The 19,348-nt window shown below is 52.4% G+C and overlaps 1 protein-coding gene across 1 annotated transcript in view; it reads right to left on the bottom strand.

Moving 5' to 3' along the window:
- LOC132334664 (hydrocephalus-inducing protein-like) overlaps window positions 1-19,348 on the bottom strand; it is a 29,173-nt gene that overhangs the window by 9,188 nt on the left and 637 nt on the right. The window contains exons 2-9 of the mRNA XM_059860754.1: window positions 15,259-15,378; window positions 13,330-13,464; window positions 11,674-11,873; window positions 8,962-9,070; window positions 5,770-5,869; window positions 5,107-5,225; window positions 3,756-3,979; window positions 1,793-1,860 (exon numbers count right to left, since the gene is read on the bottom strand). Coding sequence (XP_059716737.1) covers window positions 1,793-1,860; window positions 3,756-3,979; window positions 5,107-5,225; window positions 5,770-5,869; window positions 8,962-9,070; window positions 11,674-11,873; window positions 13,330-13,464; window positions 15,259-15,378 — 1,075 coding nt within the window. The remainder of the gene's footprint in view (window positions 1-1,792; window positions 1,861-3,755; window positions 3,980-5,106; window positions 5,226-5,769; window positions 5,870-8,961; window positions 9,071-11,673; window positions 11,874-13,329; window positions 13,465-15,258; window positions 15,379-19,348) is intronic.

Genomic DNA, 19,348 nt, shown 5'->3' with positions numbered 1-19,348 from the left:
CCCACTGTTTTCAAGAGATATAAACAGGGAGTCGTCATTGAGAAGAAGCTACAGCAAAAGAAAGTGAGGATGGAATCAGGAACTAGAACGTGAGGCAAAGCACCCTAATGCAGCTTCTCTCTGCAGCATCCTTGAGGCATCTCTTGGTTTGGGCCAAACAGACTGAGCACGGGACAGCTCAGAGCCCACTCAGCTGGGGGCACACCCAAGCCTTGCTTTGAGATTAGCAATTAGGAATCAGGTCCCACCTCACCCAACAAACAGGGACATCACAGCCATGCTGCTCACTGGGATTGCTGCCTGCAAGGGTTTAGCCCACTTTAGCTCTGAGATTTGCTTTCCATCCTGGAAAGCCAGAGATACAGCCACTCATGGTGGGGATGTCCTGCCGAGCCCGCAGAGCAGCCACAACCTGCTCTGCAGGGCACACCTGGCTGGGCTGGCCAGCTCTGTGGGGAGGAGACTTCTCCCCAGGCCTGCTCACCAACAGTCCCTGGAACACAGATGGGGACTGCAGGTGCAGCCCAGAGCTTCTCTGGGCCCATCCAAATGACCACTGCCAGCTCCAGCAGTGACTCCAGCAGGGAGGTAGGAGAGGCACAAAAAGGACAAACCCAGATGTCAAAACCTCAAATGAGACTGAGCTCAGCACATGCAGACAACAGTCAACAGTCACAAAGAAGCAAAGATACAACAGCTGCCTTCAGCTGGAGAGACCTTAGCAATGAAATTGGATTCAGCAGGATCAATCTCCTGGTTCAGAACCATATTTCTATCTGTTGCCTTGCTTGTTTCATTTCTTCACAAGGCAACTTGACAAGTGCCTCCATGCCGATGCAGGCTGGGGAAGAAGCAGCTCAGGAAAGGCAATGAGTTTCCTTCCAAAGTTCAGGAACTTCATTGTTCTGGGTTTAGGCTTGGCAGTGAATGTTGCCCTTGGTCTGGGAAGGGGCAGAGGGGTTTTGGGGTGTTTTGACCCTGGGGCTGGGCTTTTCCCTTCGGGGTTTTTTGGGATTTCGGGCGTGATACTGGGGGCGGCTGTGCAGTCAGAGCTGAGCTCGGGCAGGGAGCGGAGCTTCCCTTCCTCCCGCTCGGGGATCGAAGCTCGGCCGCTGCTGCTGCGGGAGGTTGTGTGCTTGGCCCCGGGACTGCCCTGGCTGCAGCTCAGCGCTGCCATCGACCCTGCCTGCCTGCCCTGCTCCTGCCTGCTGCTGCTCCGCACTGCCGACATCCCCCTGCCCTTTGGCAGTTTGCAAAAGGAGCATTTCCTTCCTTCCTCCCTTCCCTTCCCTCCTTCCCTCCCTGCACCGGCTGGGAGGGGATCACTGCCCTGCCGGATCCCACAGCTCCTCCTGCTGGGACCCGAACTCCACTCAAGGGGAAAAACGGGACTTGGCGCCTGGGAAACGTCTGTTCTTGCCTTCTTATCTGTGCTCTCCTGATCGAGTCTAGGAAAGAACTGTTATTCCTTTTCCCATAGTTTTGCCTGGGAGCCCTCTCATTTCAAAGGTAGAATTATTTGGAGGGATGGGCTCATCTTTCCATTGCAGGAAGATTCCCACCTTCCTTGACAGACATCTGTCTTTTAAAGCAGCACAGAGACACCAGAAAACACTGACTTTATATTCCTTGCTTCTGTTGGATCTCCCAATGGCAAAATGCCACCTGAGGCAGCAGCAGCCCTGCAGTTCACAGCCTGGAGAGGCTGCTGGGGCAGAGCGTGAGTGAGGGATGCTGTTCTGTTGGAAGGCACAGATTCCTGAGGCTGTGTCCCAGCCCAGGGAACACTCACCAAAGGAGATGTCCCCGAAGTCGAGCTCAGGGAGGTCGAAGTGTAAACTCAGTGCACTGACGCTGCCCCTGGAGGGCGAGGACAGAGGAGGAAACGGCTCGGTTAAAGGAATTGCAAAGGTCCGGCTGTCCTGGCTCGGGGGCACAAAACCTGGGCTCAGGGCACCCTGGGTTTCCAACCAACACAGCCCCATGTGCTCAGCACAGGGCCCCGTGCACAGGAGGCAGCTAAAGCCAAGTGGCCAGCAGCCAACAGCCACTGATGGGCTCTGGGCACAGGGCAGGCAGGAGAAGCCCCCAGGTTGTTGCTGGTCCCATGAAGGACCCTGAACACACACCCAGACATGGCTCTGTGCCTCAGTTTCCCCGTCTGCAAGGGGATGGACATAAAGGTGTCCCCACACACTTCTGTAAGCAGCCCTTGCAGCCACAGGTTCCCTGCTTTGCTCCTTCTTAGCTGGAACTGCTGTTCCCATGGAGGAGCTTTCTCAGCAGAGTTTGACCCACACAATCATTACAGACAGAGTTCTGAGACATGAATCCAGGCCATGCCCAATCATCCTCTGAAAGGAGCAGCAACAGTTCTAGCCGGGGACAGATGGATCCCAGAGGAAAGGACCAGCTTGTCAGCAGTGCACCAGCTGGCACAGCCAAGAGCAACAGCTTCAGCAACCAAACCAGGGTGTCCTGAATCCAGCACAGCACCTCAGCTGTTCTTGAACTCAGCAGACAAACTCCAAAAGTCACCAACATCCACTGAAATCAGCACTTGAAGCTGCACAACACTCACCAGTTGATTTCATGGTTGATGCCAATCAATGCCCACTCTGCCTTTTGGTTCAAACTCAAGGAGCAGTGACCTGGGCCTTGTGTTGTGTTCACAGGACTGCCCCTGGCTCTGCTCTGCACATCTCAACAAGAGACACCTGCCCTTGCCCAAGGAGAAAGCTGCTTATGCAGAAACACCCCTGATCACTTTTGGGGAGGGACAGAGGAGAATCAATTCTTTGATGGTGAAAGGTTCCCTCTTGATTTCCAAAATACAAAAGCAGCACTTTTCCTCCAAAAACAAAGCCAGCATCATTGTTTCTCCACTGTGGGCACACCTACTTGCCACTTTTCTCTTGCTAGGTAAGAACTTCCTTGCTCTTTTTTATCCCTCTCCCTTATCTTATTGGTGTAATCCAGTGCAGATTGCTTCCATTTCTTTACTGCCTTGAGCCAGTGCCTGCCAACAGCAGCAGCCCAGCTCCAAAGCTGCAGAGCAGCCAGAACAGCTCTCCTGCTCCCACTACATTATCCCAGCAGCACATGGCTCAGGCTGGCAGGGACAAGGCCTCACGCTGCTGTGCTTCTGAGGACTGAGCTCTGCTTCCCCTGTGATCAGCCCTTCTCCCTTGTGCTGGGCCAGGATTATCTCTTGCCATGGCCCCAGCCCACGGGAGGATGCCCAAGTCCTTGGGACAGTTCCTGCTGCAGTTCCCTGACTCCCACCTCAGCCCTTTCCTGGCTGTGCCAAGGAGGCACCAGAGCACTCTGTGCACAGCAGCTGGGAGCACAGCTTGTCCCTCCCAGCAGGGCTGGCAGAGGTGAGCTGAGGCTGCTGCTGCCCACCTGCAATGGATTATTAACACAAGTTTTTACAAACACTGCTGCTGCTGCAGAATCAGCCAGGCTGGCCCATTCAGGTGGGACATCCCAGAGCAGCTGCTGCCCAAGTCTGATCCATCCCACTGCCTGCCATGGCCCAAGGCACAGGGAGATCTCTGCAGGGAGGAGTCATTCCAGCTCCCAGGCACCACCAAGGGCAGGAGGCATCCTCACACTAAAGCAGTGCCAGCATCAGAGCACAGATTCAGACCTCAGGAAACACCTTTTTTCTCTGCTCCAGCCCAACATGAGGTAGGTGGGGGATGTCCCAGAGACAGCTACAGATGTGCCCACCCAGCTCCTAGGGTCCTTACTTGATGGTCAGGATGGCAGGCATAGGAGATCCAGCCACTCTGAGCTGGAACTCTTCCTCAAAGCTGCCCAACACGGTGGCACTGAAGGAGATCTGCACAGTCTGGCTCCCTCCTGCTGCAATGATGCCCTCCTCGGGTGCAAACTTGAAGCAGGAGCCCACCTTGGTGGCTGAAGGGATGCAGGTGAAGGGAGCATCAAGAGCTCCTCGGTTCATCAGTTTCACCTGCAGCAGCAAGAAAGCAAAGTGGAAATACATGTGGAACCTTCCCTTCTTGGGAGTTATTGTCTCATGATGCCAAGAACAGCCAGAAAAGGCAGAAGATGCTTTGTGCTGCTGAGTGGCAGAAGTCAAAAGATACAACAAGACAAGTTCTGCCTTTGGGTTTTCCTGCAGAGCAGAGGTAACTCCCCAGAACTGCACTCACCCTGGGGTGATCCCATGGACACAGAGCTGTGCACCTCTGCTCAGCATCACCAAGCTCACTGAGAGCTGGCCCTGAGAGCAACGTGAGCTGATTGCAGCTGCCTAAGGAATCACCCCAGAGCTGCTGCTGCCCCAGTTAGCACAGTTCCACCAGCACCATCTGCTCATTCACCTTTCCCCACACCATGAAAACAATACATTGGGAATGAGGCATCAGCATCAAAATGTACAGACAGCACCAACTTTTGGTAAGAAAACTCAGGGTGTCTTTCTCTTCCCCAGCCAAGCTTTTGAAAATGTCTGGCATGATGCAGTGCCTCACTTTCTACCCCTTCAGTTGATCTCTCATGGGTTTTTTTTCGCAAGCTTGATACTATTGTGCGAGAGGCAAATAGGTAGAAAAATGCTTTGCTTTATTCCCAGGGACACTTTTCTCTTTCTAGAGCCAGAGATGCACCAAGGCTGAAGTGTGCTGAGGGACTGGTCAGCAAGGGAGAGAACTCCCAAGGCTTTCCTGTGCCTTGCAGCAATCAGCAGGAGACACTTGCCTGGAAGCTGTTGCAGTGGGCTGAAGCTCAAAGGCAGCCAGTTTGTGTCAGCTGCTTCTGCAGAGCCCAGGCCAAAGGAACCTTGTGTCTGCACTGCCACAAAAGCCTCTGAACATGCAGCTTTTGGAGCCAGTGCTGGGTTCATGGGCCAAGGGGTTGTGGTGCAGGAAGCCTCCCAGCTGATCCCTAAGGAAGGCTGCCAGCAGGGACTGGGGCTTCAGGAACAACAGACACACCTTCCTGACCCCCCCCAGATTTGAGCAGGACATCAAATATTCCCTGCTCACAAGTGCCCAGGGTGGCAGGAATTCCACAGCTCCAGCATGCTTGCTGCTGCCTCAGGAGCCATCAGGATCCATCCCAAGTCCTGCTGCTCACCTCATAGACGTGGGGGGTGTTGACAAAAACGTTCCCAAGGTCCAGAGTCTGAGAGCTGAGTTCAACCAAGGGTCCTTGGCCTTCCCCTCGGAGCTGCAGGGGCAGCCTGCTCTCACGGCCTGGGGAGAGATGTCCATTGCAGTGCAATCATTCCCTCTGTTACACTGCATTTTCCAGGCTGCCTCAGTGGTAGTGCCTGACTGAGCTGGATGCAACCAGCTCCTGATGCTGCAGGAGAAGATCAGGACCCTTCTCTCCCTTCAGGAGATATCCCTTGGGGCTGACTTCTAATTTCTAACCCATTCCTCAGGCTGCTTTCCAATTTGAGCCACCACTTTGCTGAGTTTAAAACATCTCTGGTGTCCTGGAGTGGCAGGACAAGGAGTAATGGGTAGAAATTGAAAGAAAGGAAATTGAGGTTAGATATTAGGGAAGGAATTTTTTACTGTGAGTGATTGGAGCAGGTTCCCCAGGGAAGATGTGGAGGTTCCAGCCCTGCAAGTGCTCCAAGCCAGGCTGGATGGGGCTTGGAGCTTCCTGGTCTAGGGGGAGGTGTCCCTGCTGACCAGGGACTCTTCCCAGCAGTTCCATGGGAGCCCAGTGGGCTCAGGCTTGCACCATGGCTTCACTGAGGGGCAGAGAAGCAGGGCAAAGGAGCTGCACCTGAGATGCTGCAGTAAGCCACACTTCCATACTCCAGTGCTTCCAGGGGTTTGAAGGTCACCTTGATTTCGGCCAAACAATTCGGCCCGATTTCTCCCTCCTACAACAGAGAGAGACAGCAAAACATTGCTCTGCACACTTCACACTGCTTGTTTGCAACCACACTCCTGTAAGCCTTTGTTGAGAGCATCAGTGATGAGTGAACAACCCAAGGAGCCAAGGAAACCCTCCAAACCCAGCTCAACCCAACGCTGGAAGCTCTCAATGCTCAGCTGATCAGCTCCCACTCTCCACAAGATTCCTGCTGCTCTGACACAAGCTCTTGCTCACATCATGCTGCTGGCAGCCACAGTGGGATGCAACTGCCCCTGTGCACTGGTGGCTCTTGGCCTTAGATGGGCCATAGGAGTGATCAAGAAGAGAACATGATGCCCTTCCTTGAAATGCAAATATTAGTTAAGCTGTTTTGAAAGAAAGCAGAGGTTGGGATTATTCTGGGCTTTACTCCAAGATGAGAAGGGATTTTGCACTGTGCACACACCAGGTACTCATCATCTCTCACAATGCCAGCACTCAGAATCAGGGCTCAGCTTGATGGTAGCACGTGGCAGTTTGCTTGCATCACCAGAAAAGGAAAAGGTTTTGTGTCCCTGTGTGCAGGAGAACTCCAAAGGCCCATTTCAGCCTTGCACCCTGGTGTCCAGGCTCACAGATGACACTGGAAGGCAGACTCAGAAATAGTGCAAGGCATGCTTACAGGAGGGGATTGGCATTTCTGGCATTACCCTTGGGCTGAATTTGACCTCCTTTTGCCAGGGAACCGTGGCAAGCTTCAGGTCAGTGTGTGAGCTGGCAGTGCTCCAACAGCCTCTGCTGAACCCCACGTGTTGGGGGAGCCCCTGCCTGCAATAACTGCTCCCTGTGACACTGCAGGGACACACACACAGTGCCTTGAGCAGCTCGAGCCTGGCAGCAGAGCTCGGCTTTGTCAGGCTCCCAGCCCTGCCTTGAGCCTGCAGGGCACAAATGCTTTGAGCAGGGAGCTCTGCAGCCACTCCAGAAACTCCATGTCCTCCCTCCCACCACATGGGGCCAGCTGAGGATCTGCCCAGTGACTGCAGCCGGGGGAAGGGGGACGGGGGCAGGGGTCTTGGGAGGAGCAAGTGGAAGAGGAGGAGGAGGAGGAAAATGAGGTTCTCAGCTATCACTTACCATTGGCTCGATGGAAAAAATGTCATGGGAGAACAGCATGGGGTCTTCTGGCACCTTTGCCATCTTCTCCTGGACCATGCTTTTGAAGGAACTAAGGGAAAGAAGAGGGTGTATCACCTTTGGAAAGAGGGGCTGGCAATTCAGGAAATGTTTAGGGATGTTGCCAGGTCATGTAGGAAGAAGATTAGAGAGACAAGAGCCCAATGAGAACCTGAGGAAATCCACTCATCACAATCAACCTTTCCTTCCCAAAATGCCATCCCTGGCTGGAGTATCAATGGAACTGGAATACTGAGTGCTGAGCTCCTGAAGGCCAGGGACACACACCCCAGTGCCAGGGATGGTTTGCTTGGCATTAACCCTTCAAAAGCACCAACACCCCCCTGAGGCCAAACATTAGCTTCAGTCTTGGGCCATGGATCTCACTGAAATGCATCTTTCAAACCAACCTCCTCTTCTCTTCATTCTCTTCTTCCTCACTAGGAAAAGCCTTCCACTGGAAGTGGGCTGTGATGTTACTCCTGTTCTCAATGAACACAGTTCTGTGGCTTGACATGGTGATGAAAGTCTTGTCAAGCTCCACGGAACTTGTGCTCAGCCCAACGTTGACATCCACAGCTTCTCCGTGGAGCTTTGTGTGGATAATTTCTTCCCCTGGAACAAAGCAAAGGGGAGTCTTTGCTCAGCTCACTGCCTGATGGAAGCACAAGGAACGGAGCAAATCACAGGGCACAGAAGAAAGTGTCACAGTTTTGAGCTGAATGAGGAGTTCTGTGGATCAGTCCATTTATCCCATCCTGACATCTCTGTGTGTAGAATGTGGGGATGTCCTGAGCAGCTCCTTAAACACCTTATTTCTGAGGGTGTTTGTGGAGATTTAGCCCCAAGGTGACAGTATGGACAGGGAGATTGGTCCATGTGCTCCGGTGACCACTCAGATCACCAGGATTTCTGCATCCAAGTCCTTCAGGTGACAGGGCTGAGGAGCCCTGCTCAGTCCTGCCTTGCCCAGACTCTCCCTGGGCATCCCACCAGACTCTGTCTCTCCTGATCCCTTGGATCCCTTGTTGCTGACCAGCAAATATGCCTGGGGGCAGGTGGGCAGCAAAAGGAGGCCCAGAGGAACAAGTGAAGTGACAGCCCCCAGCAGGAGGGGACACAGGGGAGGAAACACAACCAGCCTGGCTCTGCAATGTGACAAACCACTGCAAAATGAACACCATGAAAATCATCATCATCATCATCATCATCATCTCCCTGGCCAAAGCCACAGCCACATCAGTCTTGAAATATTTGATATTGTTCTGATCTGAAAAACCAAGCTGCAGCATTGCAAATGAAATAAAAAAGGGACAAAGATGAGTAAGTACAGAGCAGCTTCTCCATTAAGACTGAATGGGATTCCTCAGTCTAGAAATCAAATGGGAGACAGATGTGAGAGGTTTGCAACAGCAGGAACAGCCTGGGAAATGGGGACAGGGAAAAATTTGTTTGGGTTTGTCACAAAAAAAAAAGAACTAGAGCACCTGAAAATGTTGTTAGACAGAAACTACATCTATGTGTAAGGGCCACAGAGAAAAAGGGTCTGTGGCAAGCCAGGGGAGAAGACACACATGGGACAGAGGTGTGCAAGAAATCCACTGCATTGGAGAGAGTCTGATGGAGACCTCACCTACAGCACTGCCCAGGAATCAAATAAAACTTCAGCCAGGCATAGCCACATGGGAGTGGAGAATCAGGGATCCTCTTTCCTCCACTCAGCAACTCCCAGCACAACAGGAGTCCAAAATCTCTGCCTGTTAGAGGAGATTCACTTTCTCAAGCCCCTAAAGACCAAGGAGTTCTCAGTTTGCTTTGGGGTGAAGCTGAGCAGGGGAGGTACCTCTGGAGGGAATGCAGGGGATGGGACAGCAGGGAGCCATGGTGCAGAACTGTCCTGTGCCCGTGCAGGGCCCAGCACTCACCTGTGCTGCAGCTCACTGCCAGGGAGCCCCAGTGGTCACCGCTGGCCCGCGGGTGAAATCCCACTGTCACCTGCACGGTGTCACCAGCGCCCAGAGCTCCTGTGGCCGGCACCACGGAGAAAGGACTGCAACACAGAGAGAGGGAGCAGGGCTGGGGGGACACCTGGCCAGGAGATTCCTTCTGCACTGCAGCTCACTGCAGCTCCCTGGGGCAAGCAGGGAGCAAACCAAGCACAGGCAGCAGAAGACAGCCAGAACAGACAGCATCAGAAACAGCCACTGAGCCACTGCTGAGGAGATCCAGCCCTCACCAGATCCTGGGGCTAAAATGACCTCAGCTCCCCCATACTCTGCATCCAGCTCTCTGCAATGAGGCTCAAGGGTCCCACTGCCACCAATCCCATCAGAGAATGGTTTCTGAAGAGCACAGAGAGGGTTCAGAGCTATCTGCATGACAACTTAACACTGACTGCCTCAGGAATTTCTCTTTTCCTGCTGCCTATGAACCTCATCTCAGGAGATGCAAACGTTAGGGCACTCCCTGTCCTGGCAGATTACAGCCTAGCAATCAGACAGGGAGAAGGAACTATTCCCTGAAGACCAAGGAATAGTTACTGTTGCAGTGTGGTTCTTTGGTTTCTTTTCCATTGAAAACATCCTGATTTAGCCAAAAAGACACATTTTATCAGCATTTCAATGAGAGCTTCCTTTTCTAAGAAAAGGAGCAATCAAAACTCTGAAAGAGTGCAACTGCAGATTAGAGCAATACAGTGACCTGGAAACAAGACCCAAAAGGAGGATGCCATTTACAGTCCGAAGGGTACAATCCCAGCTCAATGAAGCACCATCAGCAGGAGCACATCAAGGAAACAGAACAGGAGGTTTCTGTGTATTTACCAGCAATGCAGTCTGGGACTCTGGGTTGTCATGCAGGCTGGTAACTGCTTGCTTGGCCCACCAGACAAACTCTGTGCAATGTGTTGGAAATAATTATGCAACTGTGTTGGTGCACTTTGGATTTACCAGGAGCAATCAGCATTGATCACCAGGTAAAGAGCTCTTGCCTGACAAACACAAGACTCTGTGCTTTGATGCTCAGGGACAGCCCAGGGGAAAAGTGCTTCTGCCCAGCAGCTGCTGGGCTTTGTGCTCTTCTACAGCCCCACTGAGCAAACAAAAGTTCCTGGCCTTGGTGCTTTGCTGCTGGTCAATCTGTCACTTCAAAGTGTCTTCTGGGGACTTTGGTGATGAATGCATCACACACAAAAACAAAGGGAACATCTGGCAAGCTGAGCTTTGCTCATGTCAGCAGTGACAGCTGATGAACTTGCTTCAGGTTCTGCTCATGAAGGACCTCTTGCTGCAATGATGGGCTGAGCTGTTCCCATTGCCACTGGGGAGAACATCACTGCTGGCTGGTGGAGAAGCCTTGGGCCAGCAATGTTTATGGGCTGGACGTGAGACTTTGGAGGGAGGGGAGGAAAGACAAGGCCCCAGCAGCCCCAGAGCCAGATCAGTGCACGTGCTCCTGCATCTGCCCCGGGGCTGATGCCAGCCCTGCTGCAGCTCTCTGCTGGGGCTCGGGGGATCAGTGCCTGCTGGGGGCAAGGCACAGGATTCTTCCCTTAGTCTTTTGCCAGAAATTTCATCAGAACAGAGAAGTTGCCAGTTAGGGGAATCCCTGGCCAGGCTTCAGCACTCCCTTCCATTCCATTCCCTTCCCACTCCTGCCCCCTGTTACATGCTCCTGCCCTCAGATGGCAGGATGGGAAGAACATTCCTGGAGGTGACTTCAGGGCTTGCCTGAGAAAGAAGGTGTCTTCTTTTTTTCAAATTATCAGGAGAAGAGGATCCAGCCAAGTCCAGGACTCAGTTTCAGGCCGAAAAAACTGAGTGCAATTCAGCCCCTTCACCTGCTACATCCCACCCTGGGCTGGACCCACCAGACTCTTCTGTTCCTGCTGTAGCAGTCATCTCTCAACTCCTCTGAATTTCAGCCAACAGCACTAAGCTGTTCCCTGAGCCCACAGAAGAGCTGTGCAGGAGACATCCCTGACACTGTAATAACCAAATGAAAACCACTGCCAAGAGATGGGGCTGGCAAGCTCAGTTTTGGCCTTTTCTCTGTTCATTGTGAGCTACTCCTTAAGACACTTCTCACCCTGTTAGATCCATCCTCTCAATGAATCACTACTGCAACTGACAGGCAGAAAAGATAAGGGACGGAGGGGGTTTTCTTGAAAAACACGTTGTTTTTTCCTGCTTTTTAGCTAGGTCCATTGATATGTTTGTTCCCTTCTATGGCATCTAAAGCCAGGTCCAGATCTCCCAATGGCACCTTGCAGTCCCCAGACTCTGCTCTTGCTTTGAGCAGTGTGTTTGCTCAGATGATTGCCAGAGGTCCCCTCCAGGACCACTGGAAAGCCACGTGCCTGTGGCCTCTCAGGGAATGGGTCTATTTGGCTGACAGTGCTGAGGAAGCATTTCAGAAGCTGCTTGTGCTCAGGAGGGTGCAAGCCAGCTACCAACATGTTCCAGCAGCCTCCAGCAAATCTGGGACAGAGAAAGCTCCAAGGCCACAGAAAGCAAGAGCAGATGCCATCCATCCTGCTCCCTTCCAGACAGGCTGCAGGGCAGCAGCTGCAATGCTCTGGTTCTTTTTGCTGCTCTTTCCCAGCTCTGCTGTCCCCCAAAGGTGTTTTGCACAAGGACAGATGAGCTGCCTCACCTCTGGGTGCTCAGCTGGTAACGAGCTGCCTGGGTACCGACATTGCGCACCAGCAGAGTCTTCTGGGTGCTGCCCTGGTCTGCACACTTGGAGAAATCCAGCTGGGCAGGGAAGTCCAGGACAGCTCGGGCACCAATGGCCCGAATTGGCACAATGATCCTTTCCCTTGCAGTCATGCAGACCAGCTGGTGGCAATAATCCTGCAGGAAAAGAAACTGCCTCAGCACAGGGCATTTAGTGCCATCCCCATGGCAGAAGAAAAACTTATTGTTCATTTTAGGGTGCAATAGGTAAATTGATGCTCCAAGGGCATCGATTTACCTATTGCACCCTAAAATGAGCACTAAGTTCTACTAATATGTCACATTTTAAAGGCACCGGGGCACTTTTGCAAAACCTATCTCTGTGGCATTCAGCTCTTGTATCACTAGGTCATACCCATACCCTAGGCCACCACAATTTTACTCTAAATTTTAATGATTGTTAAACAATTCCTAAGTTCATTCTAAAGAACATGGTGCTTGGGAACACAGGACATTCCTCTAGGTTTCTATATTCCAACTGTCTGAGAATAGGACAAAGTCTTCAACTGGCTCTAAGCAGCAAAAGGAAGATGAGAAAACAGCTGCACCCAAAGAGATCCTGCACCTCTGGCCTGCTGTAGAAACATCAGTTGGCTCAGAACTCCTCTCTAACTTTGCCTCTCCAACCAAGCCAGGAGAAGAACAGTGCCAAGAGGTAGCAGGATGCTGTTGGAAAGGGCCTCTCTTTGTTTCCCTGCAAGGTTTCCTCCCTTCCATGCCATGTCCTAAACCCTTCCCTATGAACAAGCCTCCAGATCAGAACATGAACCCTCCAGATCCCAGCACTGAGATCAGACTTGCCAGGGCCTCAGCACTGCTGTTCAAACCTCCCCACAAAAGCACCTTTGTCACGGGATGGGTGCCAGCTGACAGAGCAAGCACAGGGACAGGCATGAAGACAGAGCCCCAGTAGTGTCACTGCCACAAGCCCTGGGCTCACAGCTCTGCCTGCAGCTTGTACCTGCCCGGCACGAGCTCCTTCAGGCAGGTGTCCCAGTCCCCTGCAGCTCAGCAACCTCCTGCTGACCAAGGGCACCCAGAGCCCAGTGTGCCTGTGCCAGGCCGGGCTCACGGGCACAGCACATCCTCTGCCCTGGCCCTGCAGCTGTACCATGCTCGCTTGTGCTCTGGGACAGCACAGCTGCAAGGCTGGAGAGCAGAGGGGGTGAAAAAGCACCGTCTTTGCTCCAGCCCAGGGGCAGGCAGGGAAGCTGGTGCCAGTCAGCAAGGAGGAAAGCTCTCTGACCTCTTGGTTCCTCTGGTGTTTTCCATCATAATGAAACCCCTTCCCCTAGACCTAGAGATGGCCCAACATCTATCAACAGCCCTCTGTCATTTCCATCCTGTTCCTCTGCATCTTCCCTTGGCAATGCTCAGGGATGTGCAGGGAGGGGAAGCAGAGCCTGTCAGGCCTGGCTGCAGTGCCTGCCAGCAGGGGCCAAGGTGTGACTGGCTGCAGGCTGCCTGCCCACGGCCTGGAGCCAAGCTCACAGCATGCAATGGGCTGGAGCCAGAGTGCAGGGAAAACAATGGCTGTGCAGATCATTCTGTGCTTTGGCTCCTCCACTCTCACCTTGTTCTCGGCGGGGCTGAAGCGGATGCGCACAGGGGCAGAGGCGCCTGCTGGCACCACATGGTACACATCCCTGGGGCACGCCAGCTGGAAATAAGGGCAGCTCTCCATGGACACCTTCACCAGCCAAGGAATCTGCAGCAAAGACACCAAATGATCATTGTGCCACTTGTGCCAACAGGACCAGAGGAGACCTGTCTGTGCCCTGCTGGCATCCCTCCTTGGCCCCTTCCCAAAGCACTTTCAGCTCTGCAGGCACAGGCACATCCTTCACAAGGGTGAACTGGAATCCCTTCTGTCTGCCTCCAGCATTTTGGCCACGGCCAGTAGGGCAGTGCCTGCTGGCAAGGAAGGGCTGAGCAGGTCAGCACCAGGAGGATGGAGACAGAGCACCTGAACCAAGTCATCTGCCTATTCAACAAGGCCAAAAAACCTGCTGGCTTCTGCCTGCACACAGCCATGCAGTTGTCATGTTCCAGAGGGGGAATGTGCTACCTGAAAGCAAACCAGCACATTGTCCTGGGGGAAGGAAGAAATTCCCTTCTAGCAGATTAGCTTTGGGTAGGGAAGTTGTGGGGATACAGTCAGGCAGGCAGAGCAGCAAGAGAGGAGACCAAGCACTGTGGCCTTACTGGGAAGAAAAGCAAACCTGAAAAGCAAAACAGGGAAGGAACACAGCAAGACAATCCCTAAAACAAGGAGATGGCAAAGAGAATTGCAATTAACAGTAAAGCAGCAAGGAAGAATCATAAAACCATGAGAGCAATTAGCTTGCCAAAAGTGACAGAAACACAGACAGGCTTTGCCTGTTGACTATGGGCTTCAAAGGCCTTTTCTGCCTGGAGAAACATGACCAGCACTGACTGACAGTGTGGTTCCAGGATGAAAAGCCAGTCTTGGCTCTCCAGGCCTTCTTGCTGCCTGTGCAGGCAGGCTGGGCTGCTGGGCATTCCTGCCTGCAGCCAGCAGGCCAGGTTCTGCCCTCTGGCATTCACAGACACAGCAAACATGCATTTTCTGGCACACTGAGAGCATCAACCCCTGAGCACCAAAATGCTCTCCAAAAGTCTAAACCAGATGATTTGAACTCCCTCCTGTCTCCTCCCACCAGCCCACTCTTGGCACAAGCCCCCCTTGAGAAAATCTTTCCCTGACTGAAATTCCAGTGGTCTCAAGTTTTCCTCTTTACACTGGAACACAACTGCTGACATTTTTCAACTTTTCCCCCCTCTCAGCTCTCTTGGCAAACTGCAAAACAATCCAAATTTCTTCAAGTGAAGCTGGAAACCTCCAGGAGCACACAGCTTTGGATGCGCTCTGGTTCTCCAAAGGGAAAGCAGAGCACCGTGTTCCTTTTGGAAAAGCTGAGCAGAGCTGGATGAAGCTGAGCAGGAGCCTGAAGTGGCACCTAAAGGCCTCTCACTGCTTCTGCTCCATCAGCCTGATTGCAGGGCTCTTTCAGAACACGTCTCCTGCAGTGCCAATGCCATTGATGAGAAGTGATTCCAGCACAAAGTGCAGAAGACTCAGCCCCTGAGCTGTGACTGTGAACTGCACAAAGGGAGCCAAACTGGCTGAGAGAGGCAGAGACTCCTACCAGGAGCCAAGATTAACCAAGGAGACACAGGGTGTGGGACAGACTCAAGGCAAAGCAGGAGAGCAGGAAAGAACTGTACAGCCCTCAACATTCCTCTCAATCCAGAGCTTGCAAGAGAAGGAAACTCCTTTGGGATAGACACCATCACTGCATGGCCAAAATCAGGGGACAATTCCCAGCACAGGAAGATTTCCAGCATCTTGCAGAACAAGGTGCTGAGATATTTTCTTCTGCATGTGATGCAGCAGACAACTTGCTTTGCTGTACACCCAGGGAATGACAGCACTCTCCTCTTCCAGCACAGTGTTAAAGCTCCGGGTGCCAGCACTTACCTTGTCCTTATTAATGAGAGACAGCTCCATCTCAGAGATCTCCCGAGCGACGAAGTTCTGAAATACCACCTCTGGTGGGGAAACCCCAAACCAGCTCTGTTTCGGGGCAGCTGACGGCAGCTGGAGAGGCGAGAGAGAGCAGGGAGAGCTTCAGCTGCTGGGAGGAAGGTTCATGAAGGAGAATCTTCCACTGATCCCCAGGGAAGTACAGACTCTGGGCGAGCACGTCTGCCCAGCCCACACTGGGCAAACAGTGGCTCACCCACCTCTGCTCTGAGTGATCCAGAGCTGCTGGGCCACACAGAGCAGGCTCAGGCCAAGCTGCTCGTTTGGCATCTATTTCTCCAGGTTTCTTTCTCCACAATGCCAGGCAGCACTTCCCTTAAGCACAGCCCTGTGCCTATGTGGTCACAGAGCTCTGGGGCACTGACTGAGCACTCATGGAGTAAGTAAAACCCATGGATTTACAGGAGACTCCATGGGAAACAATTCTGGGATGTCCTTTACTCTGAGACAGGGAAACGCAGGCCCACACAACTGCAAATATCTTTTTTGCTCTAGAACTTAGACCTATCAGTAAGAAGAGCACAGGACCAGAGGAGGTGGGAGAGATGAGGTGGTATTTGGCTGAAGCCAAAAGGTCATAAAGCAAAAGAATGGAATTTGTTGGTTCTGTGTGTTGTTTGTGGTTTGGATTTGTTCAGGTTGGATGTTGAGTGTGGCAGTGAGAGGGACGGGGTTGAAGACCTGACCAAAAGGAAGTAGGACGAGAGGGGAGGGGACAGAAAAGTTGGTGGTCAGTAGAGAATGGAAGCTCCTGAGTACCCATCCAATGGGAAAGGGGACAGGGACCGCCCCAGCCGGGTATAAAGGGCACAGAAAGATTGCCATTTTCTCAGAGGGTGTGTGTGTGCTTGGCTCTCGGGGAGGGAGACACACCCGGCTCAGCTGAATCCTTACTAATAAATAGTTTTCTTTTGCTTTGATGATTTTGTCCCCTTTCATTGTACTTAAAAGTTAGTGTGTTTCAAACAGAAGGAAAGGCAAAAATAAAAAGACAGATGAGGTGAAAATCAAAAGACAAGGGAGGTGAATGCTGAATGAGGGTAGGGTTCAGTTATTTTCTCAGCAACTTGGGTAAAAGTAGAGTTGGTGTTGTGGTTTGAGGGGAAATGGTTTTTTTTGGGATGGTGTGGTCACGCCAATCGGTGTCCAGATTTTAATATTGGCACCTGGTTTGTCCACTGAGGGCATGGATACGCCTCTGAGAACACAGGGGGTTAAAAGCTGTGAACTCCCACTGGAAGTTCCTTTTGAGTTCCGGTCCTGGACCAGAGGAGACCTCCCCTGTCCAGCTCGGAGCTGGGCAGGGGGGAGGGGAGCCATGCGGCCGGAGGGATGCGGAGGGATGTAGGCCAGGCCTGGGCCGAAGGGTGGAGGAGCATTGCACTGCCAGGGCTTCGGGCAGCCATCCCCCATTCCCCACCCGGAGGGAGAGAGAGAGAGAGCAGCCTGTGCCTGTGATAGCGCGGCTGGAGTGAAGGAGAAGGGGGGGGTGCCCAGCAGGGCAGCCAGCCATGGGAGTTCATGAACCAAACCGGCAGAGCCTGGGACTTTTAACCCTTCTTGGGACGATGGAAACCTTGCAAATGCTGATTCATCCTGGAGTTGGTGAGATTGAGAGAAGTTGAGAAGAATTCTAGGTGGGAGGAGATGATGGAGTGGCTTTTGGCTGGACTTTTCTTGGATAGCTATGGACAGAACCCTTGAGTTCCTGTGACACAGAGACTGCATTCTGGGGTAGGCAGTGGCTCAGAGCCAGGAGAGTGCGGTGATGTGAGAGTGTGTGAACAGAGACGAAGGGTGGAGGAGGGTTGTGGTGGTGCCCTCCGTCTTCGAAGAAGAAGAAGAGGAAGATGATCTCTGTTCAAGAGACCCCTCAGCCCCAGGGGGTGAAACATGGCAGGGACAGGTGTCCCAAAAGGAGAGGGACTGTGCTCTTTTTTGGAACTGGACAAAGCATCCTTAAAGAGAAAAAACCCTAGAAGCAGCTCTGGTCCATGTGCAGTGGTGAGAGCACTGGACATGGAAGGAAGAGGTCACGATGGCAAAATGTTCTCCGGGCGGTGCCACACGTGACACAGAAACACGAGAAGTTTCGCCTGTTTCCTGGGTGAAGTCTGTAGTGCAAGAGGGACTCCTCTCTTCTCAAAGAATTGAGAATTGATTATCCAAAGGGTGGTAACGGAATTAGGAAATTTTTGGTGGGGGGAGGAGGAGGAAATTTGGAGGGTTTTCATCCTGTGTTCTGTGTGTTTTTTCCCTGTAGTTTTATGTTAATAAAGTTTTTTTTCCTTTCAATCGTAAGTTGGAGCCTGCTCTGCTCTATCTCTGATCACATCTCACAGTAGATACCAGGAAAAGAGGTTTTCTCATGGAAGCACTGGCATTTCGCCAGGCGCAGACCATGACAGTTGGTATCTCCATTTCCCAGGAGTTTTAAATGGGTGCTTTCTTGTCATTACTGCTATCTTATTTAATGCCACTGTAGAGGCACGTCTGGAATGACACAACAACAGCAAATGCTTCTGGAGCAGAGACATTGCTTTGAGAAAACTCTCCCCTGCTTTGTCTGCCTGCTCCAGCCACACTGCTGTCACTGCAGGGACACCAGCAGGTCTCCTGTGGGACTTCACAGCAGACACATTCTGCTGAAGGGAGTGGCTGCAGCACACTGGCCCTTAGCTGTGCCCTTCCCTGAGGTGTTCCCAATGCCCCTCTCAAGGGCAATCCTTAACCACTTTGTTCCATGTCTCCTGCTGCCAATTTCCTGCTCAACAGCCCACCTCGGTCACCTGCCCCTTTGGACTGTGCTTTCTACTGGGCCAGTCCTGCCAGAAAAGCAGCTTTAAACACACCTCTAAGTAGCCACTGATCCAGATAAAGAACATCCATTCCCCTCTGCCCAGGACCAGTCCCCTGCACATCTGGCAGCCTGCAAAATCTAACACCCCATCAGGGTCCAACACATTGTTCCAGCCCAAAGCAGGAATGCAATTTCTTTTGTTAAATCTGAAGTAATTCCTGCAGATCCTTGGCCTTCAAAGGCCAACGCTGCCACTCTGGAGGGAATCCTGTGACCCCAAGCATTTGATGGTGACCACACCAAAGCAAGAGGAGGCTCTCTCAGCAGGAGAATGGCAAATGGCAATGTTGTGCCTTTGTGTCCCCAGCCTTCCCCTGTTAGCAATGGCAGCTACACTCCAGCACAGCCCAGCAGCTTCAGCAGAGGTTATTTGTGTTGCTCTGTGCACATCAGGACTCCCAGTCCACCCCTCCCAGCAGTGTGCAATGACAACAGCACCTGGACACTGAGGTGTTTTGCTGGAGACAAGCCTGTCACAAGCACACACCCCCTTCAAACTTCATGTTCAACAGAAAGGAAAAGAGCAGGAAAAGGCTACCTTTGGACGAGTCTCACTCCTGTCTGGAAATGGGCCAGTTCTGGGCAGAATACTCCCCCCAGTACTGGCCTCCTTCTTCCTGCTGGGAATCTTCTCCCTCTGGAACTTAGAGGGAAGCAGCTGAAAGGCAAAAATACACCAGCTAGAGCCTCAGAGATGGCTTGTTCAGAGAGGCTTTTCTGGAACAAGTGGCACTGGTGAATAACTTGTGATCACAGCCACTAGGACAGTCCTGGGAGCCCTGGAAGTTTCCTGCTGAAATCCTTAGCATCAGTAAATTAATAATACAGAGTGCAATACACACACTCCAGCCACATGGCTCTGTCCTATTGGCTTCTCTGGGATTGGATGGGACATGGTTGGGGATTTCTGCTCTTTGGGCATTTGTTTCCTCTTACATTTCCTTGGGTTGAGGCAGTGACCTTTCCAGAAAATGGGCAGGAGCTCTCAGAACTGCCTGAACTCCATCCCTGCACAACACTCAGAACTCACAGCAGGGAGATATCGCTGCTGGCTGAGTCCAACAGATGCAAGAAAACAAAGCTGTACCAAGAGGGAGGTGCACAGGAATGTGTCCAGGTTTTGGTTCTCCCTGTTAAATTGCTTTCTCTGTCTGGGCTGACAGA

The sequence above is a fragment of the Haemorhous mexicanus genome, chromosome 16 (assembly GCF_027477595.1).
Source record: "Haemorhous mexicanus isolate bHaeMex1 chromosome 16, bHaeMex1.pri, whole genome shotgun sequence".
Classification (NCBI taxonomy): domain Eukaryota; kingdom Metazoa; phylum Chordata; class Aves; order Passeriformes; family Fringillidae; genus Haemorhous; species Haemorhous mexicanus.
The sequence above is the reverse complement of the archived record's forward strand: the minus strand, read 5'-3'. Positions and strand labels throughout refer to the sequence as shown.